The 22,271-nt window shown below is 33.0% G+C and overlaps 1 protein-coding gene across 1 annotated transcript; it reads left to right on the top strand.

The window, feature by feature from the left end:
* The first annotated feature begins 3,967 nt into the window (after positions 1–3,967).
* Positions 3,968–4,931, top strand: LOC140884474 (uncharacterized). Its single transcript, XM_073291248.1, has one exon. The coding sequence runs from the start codon at positions 3,989–3,991 to the stop codon at positions 4,841–4,843; it is 855 nt and encodes a 284-aa protein (XP_073147349.1). The 5' UTR covers positions 3,968–3,988; the 3' UTR covers positions 4,844–4,931.
* The last annotated feature ends 17,340 nt before the right edge of the window (positions 4,932–22,271 follow it).

Genomic DNA, 22,271 nt, shown 5'->3' with positions numbered 1-22,271 from the left:
TGTTTGACAATGAATTTGACACATGCGTGCAAAGTGAAAACGTCGCTCTAAAAAAATATAATTGAAAGAAGAAAAAGTATTAATTGATGGTTATCTCTATATCTTGAAAAATAGAGAAAAAATTTTGTAATTTGAAAGTGGCCAGTCACACCAAATAAACCAATCGACCATTCAGTTTATAGGATGATCTCTAGCTTAATAAAATAGAGTGGGTCTTTATCTGCTGATATATATGCACATCATCTAATTGATAATGACGTCACAAATAATTAAAGATATGCTGTGAAATTATATATGCACATCATCTAATTAATAATAACGTCAAATAATTAAAGTAATGCTGTGAAATTATGAATGTTTTGAGGATTAACGTTATTCGATGGCAACAAGATTTTTGCTAATTCCATTCAAAAATAATATATATACCTCCAAATTGCTTCAAGGATTTCATATGTTTAAAACATTTTTGGGTTCTTCAAAAAAAAAAAAACATTTTTGGGAGAATAAACCTTCAAGTTTTCCCATTTCTTCAAATAATGACGTAACTAGGATTTTAGAAATAGAACAACAAAAATGGTTTGCAATATTTTCCAATGATGGCTTCAATTTTTTTCCCCCAATGCTCAAAATATAATATTATATTACTAAAAAAAATCCAACGCGCGGTAAATATAGCATGTTTGTTTATTAAAACAATACTAATAAAGAACCTACAAACTTAAACATAATCATAAGTTACATTTTTGCCATTTTCTCCCCGCATGGCTATTCGTTCTTTATGACCTTTAAACGATTTTAGTATATTAAAATTGAAGATTATTTCCATTCCGAAAAAACCAAATTAATTTTTGAAATTTACTTCTATTCTTAAATTGTACTCAAAAGGAAAAGAAAAAACATGCCCTATTCGAATAAAGATGTCTGTTTGAGTCATTGAGCGAGTTAGTCAAATAAAAAACAAAACTTATAAAATATGGACTGATTGGACTCTTTCTGGACACACTTTTAAAACATTTGTAACGTTTTATAGGTGAAAACAAATTTGAAGACTGTGTTTGGACAATATTTTTGTAAGAAGTTGAAGTATTTTTTTTAAAAAAACATTCTCCCAATATAATTTTTAAAGAATAATTGAGAAGTTTTATTTTGATATTTCAAATAAAAAAACGTGGCTGGAATGATTAATAAATTGCAAACAATAAAAATCTGAGAAACAAGAAATTGCAATTAAAATATTTTTATAAAATAGTTGTCCAAACATCTTCTTAATTATTTTTAATTATAAAATCAAGAATCAAGACTACAAATCTTACCCTTTTATACACACAAGGGTGATTGTGTGAGTCTATATATATATATATATGTATATATATATATACATATATATAGATATTTATAAATATATAGTGAGAAGCTAGAGTTGAGTTCAACCTACTAGGAGATAATGAGGAGGGAATGACATCAACATACATTAGAATAGAAATTTATATTTTTATAGATGTACTTAGGGGTGCAAACGAACCGAACTTGTTCGTGAGCTTTACGAGCCCGCTCGATAAATATTTGATTCGTATTCGAACTTATCGAACTCGAGTCGAATTTGAACATGTTCGAACTTTTTTTCGAGCCGAGCTCGAGCCGAAATTACTCTGTTCGATAGTTCACGAATAGTTCGCGAGCCTTAATATTTAATTAATATAATATAATTATATAATAATATATATACATTTCAAACTTTCGAACCATAATATCCGAATAGTTCACGAATAGGTTCGAATATTTCGAACCGAACTCGAACTCGAACTTCATTTCGAGCCGAACTCGAGCCAAAATATTTGAAATTATCGAACTTCGAATCGAGCTCGAACTTGAATATACTCTTATCGAGCCGAATTCGAACCTTAAAATTTTACCATTATTCGGCTCGATTCGGTTCGTTTGCACCCCTAGGCCTGTACTGATAATCGAATCAGCAAACTTTTATAAACGGTTCAATCATTCAAATCGGTTTAACAAAACGGTGGACCGGAATACTGTTATATTATATAAATAAAAATATTATATAGTAGTTGATATATTTTGATTTTAAAAACCTTAAAGTTGTGTATATATAAGTTATATATATTTATCAAAGTTTAAAATGTAAATATCAATATATAGATAATCAAAATATCAAATATAATTAATTATATTTCATGATTAAAATATAAATCAAAGTAATCTCAATTATTATGAAAACAAAGTTCAAAATCAAATAATCATATATACTAGTCGCGTCTGCACATGTGTTGCGCATGTGATTAAAATATAAATATTATTTATTGTGTGTGTGTGTGTGTATATATATATATATATATATATATATATATATATATATACACATTGTATTTTTGTTTCAAATCAATTTAAATTTAAAAATAAAATCAAGGCACACAAATAGAGAAAATCATGAACAAATGAAGTTTAAAATATAGATAAAGATTGAGATTGAGATTGAGATATAGATAGAGATAGAAATAGATATGTAGATTTTGTTCCTTTTTTAAGGATATTTTAGATATTTTGTCTTGGGTTTCACCCAATTAATTTTAATTCGGTTAGTAAGTAGTAAGATAGTAAGATAGTAAGATATAAACAAAAATACAATTATTAAATTTTAAATTTAGGAAATAAATTTTTTTGGAAAGGGATGTAAGAAATAATCAAAATTTATATATATATATATATATATATATTTTTAAAAAACATGTGAACCACCGGTTTGGAATCGATTTCGGCCGGTTTAACCGTAAAATGGTTTTGGATTTTGTCCAGACCACACATCTGGCCGGTTCGCGGTCGAACCAACTAAGCCAATCCGATTTTAAAAACATGGATTGAAACATCCATAGTTCATTACAATAATAATTTTTAAAATTCACATATTCGTGTTAATTGGTATATAACATTGGATGGAATGCTTATACAGTGCGTTTTTGCATACACGTTTGAGGTCATGTACAATATGTTTTTTATTAAATAATTTTAGAAAATAAAAAAATAAATTATTGCAAACAAAAATTTGTATAAAAAAATTAAAAACAAAGAGGCAACTTCAACGTACCAGTTTGGTGTGGCCTCACACTTAATATAATAAAAGAGATTATGATATTATTGGATGATTAGTAAATAATAAGTGATAAATAACTATAAACGATAAGATCAAAATATAATATATAATGATAAATAGTATTATGTTTGATATGCTTTTTGTGGATGCGGATGAGATAAATTAAAATTCTTTCCACCTTATATATGCACAAACTACACCTTCCAACATAGTACAATAACAAAATCCTACCCAACATTTATTAGAGCTGGATTTGTTTGTCAACTTTTGGGAAGGGCAAATAACATTTTTGGGAACAAAATGAGTGTTTAAAATATTAATAATGGTCAATGGATTTTCACAACCCTACACAATTATTTAACAAAATAACATTTGTTTGACCATGAATTTGAATCTAATAAACCTTCTTAATTCTATCTTTTACCACACCCAAACAAAACATAATGCTAGCATCCAATTAAACGAGATCGAAACCATATGTGTGAAAATGGATTAATTTGTAATATAATCTTGATTGTAAATGGCCATAATATATTTTCCTATAAAATGTTGTACTAGTAATCACCTTTAATTATAGTCGGTCGGTTCATCTACATAAATCAAACATTATATGAGAAACGCAAATTTAGGCAATAATCATTTATTCACATGAGCTGGATTATACATATATTATATACATTCAAATCTATAATAATGATCCAACGGAAGTCTATGGGCCAAAATTAAAATCGTCATTTAAAAGCCATAAATCTCGAATTATTTAATTGTTTTCGGAAAATGCCAATTATTTGAATTTTCGTAATCTCGTAATAATAATGGTCTCTATAAAAACACACACCGGTTCGCAAAATTAACACACGACTCCAAAATAATCCTTCAATGGCTTCTTCCTCTCCGGCCATGAAATTCTCACTCCTCCTCCTCTTCTCTCTGTTATCCTACCCACAAACTCAGGCGAGAGACAGCCAATTATTCAACAAAGTCTACCCCTCCTCCGCCTCCGCCTCCGCATCCGCCACAACCGCTGTTCCCAACCAAGATCCACCTCTGAATAACAACGTCCAACAAGAACAAGAATCCGAATCCGAACCCGAACCCGAACCCAGTTTCTTCCCCCAGGAAAAAGAAAATGGCTACGGCCTTTACGGCCGTGAGTCCCGCCAACAACTCCCTCGTCCCTCCACCGGCGCCGCCGCAGAATCCGGAGACCGCCCCAATTACAGGCAACTCCCAAGAAACTACAACCCCGTGGCATATCTCACAGAAACAGAAGAAGACGACGACGACAAAGACGACGAGGTTTCCTACACCACCACCCTTGAAAACTATTACAACGACGCCCGGAAGAAAAGCAAGCAAAACCAGCTAGAAGATGAAGAGACAAGCGAACCAGAACAGGACAGGTCAATATATAACAACTATCAGTACAGCGGCGGAAGCAGCTTCAACAGCGAGCCACAAGGAGACGCCGGTCGTAACAGCCGTGGGAACGACGGCGGCGAGGAAAGCGGATTCCGGCCACAAGGAATGAGCGACACGAGATACCTGGAAAATGGAAAGTATTTCTACGATATCAAAACCGAAAAGTACAGCAGAAACCATCCCTATGCAGTGTTGAACAATGATGAGAGGAAGTATTATAATTATGGTGCAAATAATGAGAACTCCATGAGTGATGAATCATATGATCAGAACCAGTATGAGTTCCAAAACGAAGGCAATAATATGCCTTGAATTGAATTCCCTCTGAACAAAATTAATTAAACTTTGATTCTATATATGTTTGATTAATATATAACAGTATATCGTGCATGATTACAGATTTCTTTATGTTTATTTGGCCTTCTCTTTTTCTTTTTCTTTTTCTTTTTCTTCTGTTTTTTTTTTGTTCATTGCAGTTTCTCGTGGTCAAGTGAATATTCGGAAAATGTGGTTTTGCTCTTGTAATATCAGTGAAGAATATTATTATATATATGTTGAATAAACTGTCTATAAATAATATATATCCGTTGATATATTGCTTAAATGAGTTCTTTTATGGTGCCCAACTCATATGCCCAACTCCATGCCCACCATGTACAATATGTGAGTTGACCAACACAATTGATGAGTTGACTTATCACATATTGTACATGGTGGGCATGGAGTTGGGCATATAGAGTTGGGCACCATAAAAGAACTCTTGCTTAAATAACACAAAATAATTTCGTGAGATGGTTTCTAATTTTGGAAGGGTCGAGCATCCCAAAGTGATCTGGACGGATCAGATCATATCAGCAGATCAAATCATTTAATTTGCAGTGCGATCTAGTTAATCCAGATCATGTTGGGACAGCTATCCTCAAGGTAGCATGTACTGGTCCCTAATTTTGTGATATGAGTGATCTGGACGGATCAGATCATATCAGCAGATCAAATCATTTAATCTGCAGTGCGATCTAGTCAATCCAGATCATGTTGGGGCAACTATCCTCAAGGTAGCATGTACTAGTCCCTAATTTTGTGATATGAATTTTTTTTACTTGACTGATCAATTTTTTTTTTTTAAAGTAACATTAAAATTAAAACATTACAAATACACTAGCATTAGTTTTCAAAAAAAGATAATTTTATCAATATCATTTATTAAAATATTTCTAGATGGATCCGTGAGATCGTTTGACACCATACCAATATGTTAAATAAAGGTGTTAGCAATTATAGAAATAGAAATTACGTTTCACGCATTATAATGTAAGATAAGATGGTGTTTGGCTGAGCTCAAAAACTCTTAAATTTTGTTTTTTGTAGAAAAAAATTCAAATAATTTATAAGCTGACAAAATAAGATTTTGACTTCTTTTAAAAATTGTAGATACTCGAATGTTCTAATCTCTTGCATCCTTTTTAGTATTAATTTAGCCCAAATTTATTTTTATGAAAATACATTTGAGATGTGAAGTTTAGGGATGACAATGGGTCGGGTTTAACATCAAACCCGTCTCGACGGGGCGGGTCTCGGGTTTGGCCAAACCCGCCCTGCCATAATATATATATGTATATATACATTTATATATATAAATATAAAATATATATTTAATATTAATAATATATAATTATATTTTTATACTAAATAATTAATATTTTATCAATAATTTGAGTGTGTAATATTATTGGATTGAAATGAATTTATTTATTATGTTATGTTTAGTATAAAAATATATAATTATAATATTTTTTGCTAATAATTATTAATTAATTACAAGTTGATAAATTTTAACTTGTGAGAATATTTTTTTGTCTTAAATATTATCAATATATATTTGAAATCTAATTTAATGAATTTTTTTTAAGTTTTAAACTTTTTAATTTAAAAATATTTAATTTTAGCGGGTCCAATGGGTCTAACCCGTATTGGACCCGCCGGGTTCGCGGGGCGGGGCGGGTCCAAAGGGAGGCGTGGCGATTCCGAGTTTAGCCAAACCCGCCTCGTTGCCATCCCTAGTGAAGTTACTTTGTTCCAGATGAATATATATTCCTAGTTTATCATAATTAGAATATATATCTTTCTATATTATAAAAGTTGAGGCTTCTTAGTAGTTCGACTTAATGACACCAAATAATTTTTACAAAAATACACATGTCATAAGTCATAACTATCACATCTTATCCACTTTCAAAAGTTCGAAAGTTCATATATTATCTTTCACAAATCAAAGATTCATCTATTATTTAAGAAAATTATATCTTTACTTTTTTTATTATTTTACATGCAACGCGTGTGCTCCGTCGCTAGTATATATAAACAGTCAAGACATGGAAGCACCATTGCATGCCTAAAATAAGTCGACAGAAACGCGATATACTGAACGATGTTTGGAATGACAAGGGCAGAAGCGTGTTAAGGGAGACCACGACTCTTACTTTAAAGATCGCTTCCCATCGTGAGTTATTGGCCAGCTGCGCACACTACTGTAAAATTACTATTCGAGGGTAAAAGTTTTCCCTGAAGTTGGACTGTTGTTTAGTGTTTTTCATCTCTATCGAGATTCAAGATTCTTGAAAATCACCTATTTTTTGTGCTAAGCAACTTCGAAAGTTGACGAGTAAATTTAGGTGTTGCGGGCCGAATTGATATTTTATCGTATGCGCACGGATAAATCATAAATGACCTAAGAAGAAGATCCATCTTTTGGTTTTTATCCCACGGATGAACAAATGGAATTACTTTTTAATTTTGTCATGTATTCCACACATCGCATTAGATAGATATCATATTTATTAAATAGAATGCACTTTTAAGACAATGTTAGTCCATTCTTTTCTGGGGTAGTTAATAAGCAAAATAACCATGGTGAGTTCACCTCAATATCCAAAAAAATAAGCCGACTACATATATAAAAACATATGAGATGAGATAAGGGTTTTCTTAAAAAAAATCACAAGATTATTCCTCAAAATTTCCCTTCTCCTCCACCTCATGTGATGTATTTTTAATATAGTAGATAATATTATGATTACTGTTATTCCATTAAAATGGCTATATGAGAACCGAGGCCCAAAGCACGAGTATCACATGGTCCGAAACTAAACAAGAGGATATTCCACCATTTTAGGCCATTCCTTTTAACTAAACCTAAACTCGATGATGATGATGATGATGATGATGATGATGATGATGATGATGATGATGAATTAAATTAAATTAAATTAAATTAAATTAAATTAAATTAAATTAAATTAAAATTTACAAGAAATTAAAGTGAGGGGCATGATTTAAATAAACAACCAAATATATAAAATTTAATCAATTGATGTACACAAAAAAAGTTTCATTTTTTAAAAAGGAGTCTGATCCAAAAGTATTTTGTTCTTTTTTTGTGAAATTTTGTTTTTAAAGTAAATAACTAGATACCGCTTTTGGTGTATTAGTTCATTATAGTATATGGGCAAGTCTCATATGAGTGGGGGTGAGAAAAAATACCGAATTTTCGGTATAACGAGGTTTTCGTACCGAAAAAATACCGAATTTTCAGTATAGTATCGAAAATTTCGATACGGTATGGTAACCATACCGAATTTTTCGGTTAACGGTATGAAATTTACAAATTTCCGTATATACTGATATACCGATATACCAAAATATTAATTATAATTTTTTTTAAAATGTTAGAATAATATGATAGTAGTTAGGATAATGGGGATAGTGGACCAAAATGACCAAATAAAAAATTTATTTTTTTGGGCCAACATTACTAAACATGTTATAAGAATGATAAATGATAAATTTAGAAATTCATTAAAATGATCAAATATATTTTTTCTATGGTGTTTATATATTATAATATAGTAAAGATATCCGTGAAACGGGTAATTCCGATCCATACATGCAATACCAACTAATAATTTTGAAATAAAAAGATAATATTTTTTATAAGTCAAATCAGGTCGAAAATACATTTTAGAAAATTGATCCGTTAAACAATATTATACAAGTTTTTGTGTAATTAGATGTTGCAAACACTATCTAAGACTTCGATACGGAGTTAATTTATCTTGCTAGAGGTTACTAACCTTTACTTAAGGGTTCGTTTGAAGTTGGTGATAAGATAAATAATATATTGTAATAAAAAATAAATAAGAAATGATATTAATATAAGATTTGATTTGATTGATAGATTATAATTTGTTTGATTTGATTGATTATATTTTATATAAAAATAATAAATTACTATTTTATCCATTTAATAATTAATAAAAATATGAATAATATTATTTATAAAGGATAATATAGTAATTTAAATTCAATGATTTGGTTGATGTAAGATAAATAATTAATGATTTGATTGATTTGAGATAAATAATTGAAAAATGAATAAATAATATGACAAAAAAACGTGAGACTAGATAAGATAATTTATACCTAGATTACTAATATGCAACTTCAAACGGACCCTTAGGGAAATACATAATCTGACCCGTTTAAAGTCGAATTTTTAACAATAGCCTTTCTTACTAGATATTTTTAAAAATTTTCTTGCATATTTTAAAATCACAATATACCTTTTCTTTCTTTCTTTTTTTTTTTTTTTTTATCATTTTTTTCCTCTCAATTTCTACGAGATTACTCCATTTATTTGTTTTTTTTTTTGTCAATTTCAATTTATTGTTCTAAGAAATAAATTAACTCAATTATTTATAATTTATTTGATACACGGACTTTTTTCCCTCAGTCATAAACAATACGCTAGTTTGCTAAACACAAAAATTTTCGCTTAAGATCGAGTAGACCTATATCCCGAATATAGGACTATGAGACCGTCTCATAAAAAACTCATTCTCTGATAAATTAGTTAATTCAAGGCCAAAATTAATGATAGCGGTATTCTCCTAAAAATCATTTAGGAAAATCCCTTTATCTCAACACTCAATAGTAAAAAATGGCTTTAATTTATTTTCTATTTAAAAGGAACAATTATATGATCGAATCAAATATTTTGTTGTAAAACAACAAAATATTATGAAAGTTTGTGGTAGTAGAAGAAAGAAGCGAGAGAATACAAGAATTTTTTGCACAATTCGTTCATCAGAAAAGTCCTTATTAAGCAACCTTACCTTATTTACTGTATCGAGCAATTTTTTTTTTTTTTTTTTTGAAAAACAAACTGATAAATTAAATAACATAGGTTACAAACTGAATAATCGACGACGTCGAAATAACACGACTGACTAGATCAGTCAAAGAACCGGTACTCCTAGCCAAAGTATGAGCAGCCTAGTTCGAAGATCTTTTAGCAAAAATAAAAGAAACCGATTGAATATCCTTAGCTAGGACCTTACAATCTTCAATAATCAATCCAACTGGCGAAGAATCCGGAGCTCTAGACTTTAAGGCTTTAACTATCAAAAGAGCATCCAACAACTTGTTAGAGTATTCTTTGATGGTTTCTCTCTCTTTCATTTTCAGCATTTCAAACTCTCTAATCAAATTGAGTACTTGCAACCCACATTTGGTGGGACAGGATGGGCCGGCCCACTTTTTAGACGGGTTGGAAAAATACTAACCCAACCCACCTATTTTAGGTGGCGGGACGGACCAATTCGACGGACTCACGTGTAAATTAGCGGGTTTTGACGGATCAACCAACAATCCACCATTAGGCGGGACGGGCTGACCCATCTTTTAGACGGGTTGAGAAATTGTCAACCCAACCCAAGCCAACCCAAGCCATCAATTTTGTATGACGGGACGGGTCAACCCGATGAACTTAGCTCATTTTGACACATCACGAGACGACATATTGCTGAAAGAAAAAATAAATAAATAGACGATAGATTAATAAACCTCGATAAGAACTTCTTTGGGGGGAAAGGGAAATATTAGTGCTCCACTGCATTTAATTTTTCCCCCGAAAACCAAAATCCCCCGTTAAAAAGTTGCGATTTTCTCGCAAAATGTGTAAATTTGAAAAAAAAAAAAATTTGTCACAAAAAGAACCGAAAAACTGATCACTACTATATCTTAATTTGTCGATCCTATCTTTACTTAAATCGTAGTACTAACCTTATCTTTAATTTTGATATTCATATAATTATCAGGACTCCTAATCCTACTACGCATCAAATTGCTTCTAGAATCCAAATGAACAACCGACTACGCGCCATACGTACACAATTGTATAAATACTTCTCCAATACAATTAATTTACAAGCAAAAGCAAAATCTATTTTTCTCCAAAAACCAAAAAAAATTCTTGTTCTAATAATTTCATCTTCTTGGTCGAATAATGGATATCGACACTGCCCGATTAGAGATAGTCTTGGTCGACCCAAAAGTCGTCGTCTCCGACGTGGTGACCACACGTGAAGCCCAATTTCATGTGGACATTGAATTTTCTTGCGACCTGGTGATGTGCGAGTGCTACGACAATGTCTCCCTGGGACATATCGTGCGACCAAGATTCATGACAAAATCAGTCCGTATGGATATCAAGCAACTCATGGACCCCGAATACTCGCACCGAATGATCGCCCGGGAGTTGGGAGAATGGCCTCTGGACGATCGCAACCGTTGCAAGTTGAGCAAATTCGCATTCAAAATCGCTAAAGATCTGATGAGGTTTATGCCTCCGCAACACAATGTTTTGGTGATTCCTTTCTGTGTGTCGGTGGAATGCAACAGACACGTCGACGAGAATATTGCAATGGAATGGATGGATGTCAATCCAATGTTAGAGGAAGAACCTGCTGATTTTGATGAGGTGTTTCCAGCTTCAGATTCCGCCGATTTTCAGATGGTTCCGGCTTCAGATTCTTCCGTTGATGAATATTTGAATTGTAGATGTTGGCTCACCAATGTGTTGATATGCATGGACCAAGAGGATACACCAGAATGTCTAGGGAATTGCTGCAGGTGATCAAGACTCATTGGTTTGTTGGTAACTGCTTATAACCGACGGATAAGCAGTGTACCAGCTGGAATAATGTAGCAACTTCGGTTGGCTCAAGATATATAGCTATTTTTGAGACATATATATAGATAGACTCGGTTGTATTGATACACTCTACTTTTCTGGAATTGAGTTGTAAAACTGCATTCTCTGTATCTCTGTAAACTTGTTCTTGGTTATAGAAGAAAGATCTCTATGAAGGTCAAGGAGTGGATGTAGGATTTATCCGAACCACTATAAACTCTTGGTGTTGATTGTGTTATTCTCTTGGTGTTTATTATTCTTGCATGTGTGATCAAATATCGAGTGTGATTCTTGTAAACAAAGAGTGATTGTGTGCCGTGATTCACAACAAACTGGTATCAGAGCCTCGGTTACGATCATCAATGGGTTCAACAAAGTTTGATATAGAGAAATTCACCGGAAAAAACGATTTCGGATTGTGGCGCTTGAAAATGAGAGCCCTACTGGTTCAACAAGGCACGGATGAGGCACTTCTTGGGGAAGAAAGGATGGCAGATTCTCTAAAAGAACCAGAGAAGAAAACCATTTTGGCGAAAGTCCACAGTGCACTTATCTTGAGTCTTGGAGATAGAGTTCTGAGGGAAGTTTCGAAGGAGACAAGTGCTGCTGCGATTTGGATCAAACTGGAGAGTTTGTACATGACAAAGTCCTTGGCAAATCGTCTCTTCTTGAAACAGAAACTATATACCTTCAAGATGCCAATCGGAAAGGAAATCGAAGATCATGTAGATGACTTTAACAAGATCATCTTAGATCTGGAGAATATTGATATCAAAATCGAGGATGAAGATCAGGCACTTCTCTTGTTACGATCTCTTCCAGACTCTTATGAACAATTAAGGGATACAATGATATATGGAAGAGAGGCTCTAACACTTGAAGAGGTACATGCTGCGCTAATGTCGAAAGAACTCAATAAGAAATCAGAGTTGGTGAATGGAAATTCAACAGAGGGCCTATTTGTAAGGGGCCGCACTGAAAAGAGAGATTACAAGAACAAGGATAGGCCTCGGTTCAGGTCTAAGTCAAGAACCAAAAGGAAGTGTTTTCTTTGTCACAAAGAGGGACACTTCAAGAGGGAATGTCCAGAACTCAAGAGAAAGAACAAGGACAAAGAAGTAGAATCTGGAGATGTTGCACTTGCAACAGATGGTTATGAAAGTGCAGATGTTCTTTCAGTTACAACAGAGAAATCTGAGAAAGAATGGATTCTAGATTCAGGATGTTCTTTCCATATGAGCCCAAATAAACACTGGTTTTGTGATCTCATTAAAGGAGATGGTGGACAGGTTCTCATGGGAAACAATGTGGCTTGCAAAGTAGAAGGTGTAGGGTCAATCAAGCTCAAACTTGTAGATGGTACAGTGAAAGTCCTTACTAATGTAAGGTTTGTTCCAGGACTAAAGAGAAATTTAATCTCTTTAGGGATGCTTGATCAACAAGGATACACTTTCAAAGCCAAAGATGGACTGCTCACTATATCGAAAGGCGCTTTGGTGTTCATGAAAGGATTAAGGCATAATGGATTATACACTTTGCAAGGCACAACTCACCAAAATTCTAATGCTCTCTCAGTTTCACCTACTGATGACAGAACTAGACTCTGGCACTTGAGGCTAGGACATATAAGTGAAAGAGGATTGAGTATGTAAGCAAGGAATTTTTGGAAATGATCAAATCAGTAAACTTGAGTTTTGCGAGCACTGTGTACTGGGAAAACAAACAAGACTCAAGTTTAATAAAGCAATCCATAGAACTAAGGGAACACTTGATTATATCCACTCAGATGTTTGGGGACCATCAAGAACTGCCACACATGGTGGATCTAGATATTTCATAATATTCATAGACGATTACTCTCGAAGGGTGTGGCTATACTTGATGAAACACAAGAATGAGGCCCTAAGTAAATTCATAGAATGGAAATCCTTGGTTGAGAATCAAACCAGCAGGAGAATCAAGCGTCTTAGAACTGATAATGGACTGGAATTCTTGGATCATGAGTTTACTGATCTGTGCAAGAAGAATGGGATTGCCAGGCAACTCACGGTGAGGCATACTCCTCAACAGAATGGTCTTGCAGAGCGAATGAATCGAACCTTACTAGAGAGAGTAAGATGCATGCTATCATGTGCTAAACTTCCTGCATCTTTCTGGGGAGAAGCTGTAAACACCGCATGCTATCTAGTTAATAGATCCCCCTCAACAGCACTCAACTTTAGAACTCCTATGGAAGCATGGTCAGGAGAATTGGCTAGATATGAACACCTAAGGATATTTGGATGCACTGCATACATGCATGTTTCGAGTGGAAAGTTGGAACCAAGAGCTAAGAAGGGAATCTTCTTAGGTTATCCTGAAGGAACCAAAGGTTATAGGATTTGGATCCAAGAGAATGGTGCTGGAAAATGCATCATCAGCAGGGATGTTACATTCAATGAGGACAGTATCTTACAAACTGTGGAGACTTCAGATGTAAATGAAACTAAAGCTGAACAGAGTCATGAAGTTCAAGTTGAGGTGGAGCCTAGTGAGCAAACCACTGACACATCAGATAACTTGGAAAGTTATAAATTGGCTCGAGACAGAGCTAGAAGGGAAATAAAACCACCAAACAGGTTTGGTTATGCAGATTTAATTTCCTATGCTTTAAGTGCAGCAGAAATGTTAAATGATGAAGAACCCCAGTCCTATAAAGAAGCAATATCTTGTAAGGAAAGGGATTATTGGCAATCTGCTATGCATGATGAGTTGGATTCATTGTATAAGAATGAAACATGGGATCTGGTGGAGCTTCCTAAAGGTAAAAGGACAGTGGGGTGCAAGTGGATTTACAAGAAAAAGGAAGGTATTCCAGGAGTAGAAAAAGCAAGGTACAAGGCAAGGTTGGTAGCAAAGGGGTTTACTCAAAAGGAAGGAGTGGATTTTAATGAAATATTCTCCCCAGTTGTGAAACATACCTCCATAAGAATATTGTTGTCCATAACAACTAATCAAGACTTAGAACTTGAGCAAATGGATGTAAAAACAGCTTTTTTACATGGCCATCTTAAGGAAACAATATTCATGAAACAACCGGAAGGATTTGTCATTGCTGGGAAAGAACACATGGTGTGTCAACTTAAGAAATCTCTTTATGGCCTCAAGCAATCTCCGAGGCAGTGGTATAAAAGATTTGATAGCTTCATGTTAGAGAATGAATTCAACAGGAGCAGCTTTGACACATGTGTTTACTTCAAAAAAATATCAGAAAATTGCATGATCTACTTGTTATTATATGTAGATGACATGCTTATTGCTTGTAAAGAAAGGGATAAAATCATGGAGCTTAAGGGTCTGTTGCAAAGAGAATTTGACATGAAGGATCTTGGCCCTGCTAAAAGAGTTCTGGGAATGGACATACTCAGGGACAGACACAAAGGAATAATGTATATCTCACAGCAAGATTACATTAGAAAAGTTATTAAGAAGTTTAGAATGGAGGATTCCAAACCAGTAAGGACTCCACTGGCTCCTCATTTTAGATTGTCTACTGAACAATGCCCAAAGAAAGAGCAGGGATACATGAACAAGGTCCCATACTCTAGTGCAACTGGCAGCCTTATGTATGCCATGGTGTGTACTCGTCCTGATTTAGCTCATGCTACCAGCTTGGTTAGTAGATTTATGGCAAAGCCAGGAGCAGAACATTGGAATGATGTGAAGTGGATTCTAAGGTATATGAAAGGAGCAGCATCATTAGGATTGGTGTTTGGAACTGATAGAGAAATGGGTGATACACTGGTGGGGTTCGTGGATGCAGACTTTGCAGGTGATCTTGATAAAAGGAGATCAACCACTGGATACATCTTCACTTATGGTGGAAATACAATCAGTTGGAAAGCAACATTAGAACCTATTGTTGCTCTATCAACCACAGAATCAGAGTATGTTGCTGCAACTGAGGCAGTAAAAGAAGCCATTTGGCTGCAAGGGATCCTAAGTGAACTGCTAAATAAAAATGTGGAAGCCACTGTATTTAGTGACAGCCAAAGTGCTTTGCATCTAACCAAAAACCCGATGCACCACGAGAGGACTAAACACATTGATATAAGGATGCATTTTATTAGAAATATGGTGGAGCAGGGGAAAGTGAGGATGGAAAAGATCTCAACTTTGGACAATCCCGCAGACATGCTGACAAAAGCACTTCCTGGTGTCAAGTTTAAGTACTGTTTAGACTTGGTTAACATTGGGAATTTGGATGCTTTCACAAAGTAAAGGGCTTTGATGGACCTGAGAGATCATCGGTGAACCAAGGTGGAGATTTGTAGATGTTGGCTCACCAATGTGTTGATATGCATGGACCAAGAGGATACACCAGAATGTCTAGGGAATTGCTGCAGGTGATCAAGACTCATTGGTTTGTTGGTAACTGCTTATAACCGACGGATAAGCAGTGTACCAGCTGGAATAATGTAGCAACTTCGGTTGGCTCAAGATATATAGGGTGACAGACTATTTTTGAGACATATATATAGATAGACTCGGTTGTATTGATACACTCTACTTTTCTGGAATTGAGTTGTAAAACTGCATTCTCTGTATCTCTGTAAACTTGTTCTTGGTTATAGAAGAAAGATCTCTATGAAGGTCAAGGAGTGGATGTAGGATTTATCCGAACCACTATAAACTCTTGGTGTTGATTGTGTTCTTCTCTTGGTGTTTATTATTCTTGCATGTGTGATCAAATATCGAGTGTGATTCTTGTAAACAAAGAGTGATTGTGTGCCGTGATTCACAACATGAATATCAAGACTACTACCTGCGAAGACGAAGAGGAGAGTTGTTCCATTTGTCTCGATGATTTCTACGCGGGATGTCAAGTTTTATCGATGCCATGTTCGCATATTTTTCACCAAGATTGCATCAAGAAGTGGCTCAAATCTAGCCATTACTGTCCTATGTGCCGTTTCCAGATGCCTTGTTAATTAATAGTAGTTTCTAGCAAGTTCAGATATAAAGGAGTACCCAATCTTTGTACAATATAAACATTAATGTTTTTTCATATCTGCATTTTTTTTAATGGAAATTAACTTGCAGAAAATTTTCGTTTATTTTTTTTATGTTGTATAATTCGTGTATGAGTCAGTCGTGTAGAAGATTGAAATTGCAAATTCATGTGATAAACTTTGGCTATAATTGTTTGAATGAATATTGGCAATTAATTATGTGGAACAATAGCACTTATCTAAAATATTGCCATCTTTGTAAATACGTACTACTAAATACTATAGTTTCCCTTTAAGAGTCTCAATCTTATACCATATTATTTATTATATAATTGCCAATAAGAATTTACTCTGCTTTGAATTGTCAAGTAAAGTCTAATTAAATTTACCATATTATTTATTATATAATGAGTAATTCTAGATGTACACCTCGGTGTACACCTTGGTTTACACCCTTTCTTATTAATTATAAAATTTTTCTTGATCAACTAGATATTTATTTCTTATCATGGGTAATTAATGAGGGAAATTAGGAAAATTTTAAATAAGGGTATAAACCAAGGTGTACACTACAAGGTGTACGTCTAGTATTTTTCTTATATAATTGCCAATAAGAATTTACTCTGCTTTGAATTGTCAAAAGTCTAATAAAATTTACCATCAAAAGAATCTCATGAATTGATAAACCAGATCTACATCGTCTCGATATGAGTTTGAACTCTTCATTAATAGAAGAACATCACAATTCACATATATATTAATTAAGAACACAAATATATATGAAAGACAATGATCAAATCTTACTTCATAATATTATTATTGCAAAAGGGCACATCAAACTAATGCCTATATGGCTTAAACGCATCTCCATTATTTTTTGGGTTTTAGTAAATTAAGTTTCCAAAATATTAATTTTTAATTTTAGATAATTTTAATATAATTGCTGATGTAATATATAATGTAACATTGGATTACGAATTGTGAGAAAAAACATAAAATTATCCATACTCATATTTATCGATGACATGTTCGCATATTTTTCACCAAGATTGCATCACGAAGTGGCTCAAATCTAGCCATTACTGTCCTATGTGCCGTTTCCAGATGCCAACCGATTATTAGTTATAGCAAGTTCAAATATTAAGGAGAGGAGTACCTGATCCAATCTGCTCAGTATGATCTTTGTACAATATAAACAATGTTTTTTCATATATAATTTTTTTTAATAATGGAAATTAATAGCCATAATACTGATATTTTTTATTTATTTTTAATTTCTCATGCTGAAATTTTTATTATATATATATATATATATGAAAAACTGCAATTTTGGTATATGTTTTTCAATTTGCGATTTCGGTCCTTTATGTTTTCATATTTCAGTTTTAGTCTTGAATGTTCTGAATTTTGGCAATTTTAGTCATTTTTCTTCGAAAATGCTTACGTGACACTGAACACGTAAGCTCCACATCACCACTGCATTGGTGCCACATCAGCGTCACGTCGGAAAAAAGACTAAAATTTCCAAAAAAAAAATTAAAGATAGCGGAATAAAATTGAAATCTGAAAATATAGAGGACCAAAATAGCAAACTGACAAACATACATGACCAAAAATCAATTTTCCCTATATATATTCAAAATATAAAACAAAAACATATTTTTTTTGAAGAGAAATATAAGTATATAACCATAACACACACCAGGGAATTAAGTTGTAGAAAATGCATGCATCTAATTGGCCAAAAAAATTGAGGTTAATATATATATATTCAATACCTAGATAAAAATACACATGATAATGTAGCTTCAAGCATCTTTATATATACTATGTAAGGAGAGACAATTTGTAAGTCATGAAAAAACGTCTCGTTAATTAACAAGAATCATTCTGAAAAAATTTAGAAGCAAATGTATATATTGAAAATAGTATTGCAAAGTCATCCTACAAGTTATTTTGAGACAAGAAAAGGAACCAAGAGGATAACGTCATCGGTCTTCTTCAGCAGAAGCAAATTGAAATAACAGTGATAGAAAAGGTGATACCTGTAACACATGCATATTGTAATCTTCAGCCTTTTTACCACAACCGTAAGCAATTTGATCTTAAAATCAACTTGCTAATGACAAACTTCACATGATGTTGAACAAGTACTACTACACACCTAAATCTTAGAAAACTCACACAAGTATTTCTTTGATATCAACAATACTGTAAAATTTATGAGCAAAACTGCAATTTTGGTCTTGTATGTTTGTCACTTTGCGATTTTGGTCATATATGTTTTCATATTTCAGTTTTAGTCCTGCATGTTCCTAATTTTGGCAATTTCAATCATTTTTTTTCGAAAATGTTTACGTGGCAATATACACGTCAGCTTCACATAAGCACTGCAATTGTGCCACATCAGCGTCACATCGGAAAAAAGACTAAAATTGCCACAAAAATAAAAATAGCAGACTAAAACTGAAACATGAAAACCTAGATGACTAAAATCTCAAAGTGACAAACTTAAAAGACCGAAAAAGCAATTTTTCCTAAAATTTATGAGCAAAACTTTATACTTGCCATATAAACAACATCAGACTACTGTCATGAGTTCAAATATACCTTAAAAATCATTAGTTCAAAAAAACTGAAGTAGCCATTACTTTAAGAGACGGTGATTTAAGACATTTCAGTACTCATATTTTACACATCAAAATCACAAATTTAGTGTTTGCTTTAGTTAAAATATAAATAATCATAACAGAGTCCTCATTCAATGGACAAAACTATTGTTGTAAAATAAATTAAAGAACAAATGAATCACATGGGGAGAACGATAAATAAATATATAACATAAGAAATTCTCATTTTATTTTTTTCTTGGTCTGCAAGAAGAACTGAAGAAGGGAAATAAACCCAAGGTATTTGGGCAGCGGATGATTATCTATATTGATCATGCATGACTTTAAGGTTTGTTCTCAAATACGGTATTTACTTTGATGTTTGATATATGGAATATTAATCTTAGTTGAAGCTAATTAAGTATACTTGTGGTATTTGGGCAGCGGATGATTATCCATATTGAGAGCGATATTGCTTCAATTATTGACTCAAATTTTTATGATTGATAAATATTATAATTTGAGGAATAGGAGTATGTCTATTATGGTCATTTTTGTACGTTTTAGATGCGAAATGTTTAATTTGATCATCATCATTTATAAGGATTGGTTTAGAGATATTTATTTTATTTAAACTTCATTAATTAATTTCTTTCAAATATTACATTGTCAAAGTTTTTGCGAATCTAATGAATTTCATAGCCAAAATATCGAAAATCTTGTTAATAAAAGTGTTTTGAGATTACAATAAATAAGTATCTTATTAATTGATATGTATGTTTTTGGTTCGTGTTAAAAAAAATTCTAGCCTAGGCAGAGTTAAAATCGTGACTCGGCCATTGGTTACCTTGCTAGTACGTTCGTATATATATCTTCCTTCTCTAGGGTTAATGTATCTTCCTCCGCTGGCGCAAGTGCTCGAAAATTCATCCACTAAAGCGTGTTAATTAATCGGGATCCATCAGATTCAGAAACAACACACAAATCAGAAGACAGAGATCGATACTGATGAGCTAGCAAAGAACCCTACAAAGAAGAAGGGATCGGAAGCCGCCTCTCACTGGGAAATCATAGGAGATAAATTCTTTAACAGAATCTTAAATACATAGAGGATTGCTAATCTTAGAAACACAACTAGTTATAGTGTATGTTCTTGCACGCACCGCACCGAGCAAATCGCAGAATCTTCGTTGCTCTCATGAATATTTTTAGGAACACAAAAACTCAATGAACAGAAATCAAAAGCCAATCTATTATCCATTGAATGCGTGACGTAAAACGAAAAATATAATGAAATTCTATTTAGACTGGTATAGATAAACTATACAAGTGGAAGAAAATAAATAAAACTGTACATGATCAAGAATTTTCTCAGTAATTATTATATAACACATCCATATATATATTTTCCGTTTGATCAATCCGAATTCGATTAAGTATAATCATATAAACCGATACAATATTGTGAAAAATTATTATATGGTTCAAATCCATCTGCCGAACAATTTTTGATGTCATTATAGTTATTCTACTCAATACATATACAATGTTCCAGAAGCCTAGCAAAACTTAACACATGAATTCACATCATCATTGTCTTGAAAAATATGTTCGTGCACAACATCAAAAGGGATTTGGAGATGCACAACACGATGGCCGCCAGAGGAGAGGATTATATCCTTGGCGGTGTCGACAGCGAACCTCGTCAATTCATCACGCACCTCGTAAGAGGTGGGGAAATCTTCCAACATTCCGTCCAGTTCTTCACGCGCTTCTTCCCAGTTGTGGAGATCTCGCAACTCCACACGAATCGGTACGTCGACGGTCGGCTCGACGTGGTGGTCCAGGAACTCGGAATGGCCAGAACGAACGTCTCTGTACATATAAACGTACACGAGATTGCAAGAGAAAGTGAAGTTGATGGTGTGAAACTTGTGATCCAGTGCCTCCTCTGTTCTTGAAACCGGAGATTCGTGAAATTCTAATCCCTGGTGACATTCTTCTTCCATCTTCATCATCGTTTGGAAACTTGAAAGGGTTTTTGCACAGGAATATTGAAACATGGTTTTCTTCAAAGAATTGGGTTTCTGCTTAATGTGTTATATATATATATATATATATATATATATATATTCCTTGTATAGATTCTTTCAGATTTTATAGATTTTCTTGATGGAGAAATATCCGAAATAACTGAAGATTATATTTGTATATGTCGCTGAGGGATTCTTGAATTTCATTGTTATCTTGCGTTTCAAGTCTCGAAAATATTCTTTTGATAAAATATATTTAATTTATTTATTATTTTGTTTCATATGTTATCCAATGAAATTTTTTAAAATCGTTTTAGTATGGGAAATCAAAAGGAAATACAAAAATATGAGTATGGATAATTTTATGTTTTTTCTCACGATTCGTAATCCAATGTTACATTATATATTACATCAGCAATTATATTAAAATTATCTAAAATTAAAAATTAATATTTTGGAAACTTAATTTACTAAAACCCAAAAAATAATGGAGATGCGTTTAAGCCATATAGGCATTAGTTTGATGTGCCCTTTTGCAATAATAATATTATGAAGTAAGATTTGATCATTGTCTTTCATATATTTGTACGTGTTCTGCACGTTAATATATATGTGAATTGTGATGTTCTTCTATTAATAAAGAGTTCAGACTCATATCGAGACGATGTAGATAGTTCAGACTCATATCGAGACGATGTAGATCTGGTTTGTCAATTCATGAGATTCTTTTGATGGTAAATTTAATTAGACTTTACTTGACAATTCAAAGCAGAGTAAATTCTTATTGACAATTATATAATAAATAATATGTTAAGATTGAGACTCTTAAAGGGAAACTATAGTATTTAGTAGTACGTATTTACAAAGATGGCAATATTTTAGATAAGTGCTATTGTTCCACATAATTAATTGCCAATATTCATTCAAACAATTATAGCCAAAGTTTATCACATGAATTTGCAATGTCAATCTTCTACACGACTGACTCATACACGAATTATACAACATAAAAAAAATAAACGAAAATTTTCTGCAAGTTAATTTCCATTAAAAAAAATGCAGATATGAAAAAACATT

Source organism: Henckelia pumila, chromosome 2, assembly GCF_033568475.1.
Source record: "Henckelia pumila isolate YLH828 chromosome 2, ASM3356847v2, whole genome shotgun sequence".
In the NCBI taxonomy this organism is placed as follows: Eukaryota; Viridiplantae; Streptophyta; class Magnoliopsida; order Lamiales; family Gesneriaceae; genus Henckelia; species Henckelia pumila.
This window is presented reverse-complemented; position numbering and strand designations above follow the sequence as displayed.

What these genes read in the sequence shown, in the direction of transcription:
- LOC140884474 (XM_073291248.1), top strand. Translation starts at nt 3,989, where the DNA reads ATGGCTTCTTCCTCTCCGGCCATGAAATTCTCACTCCTCCTCCTCTTC.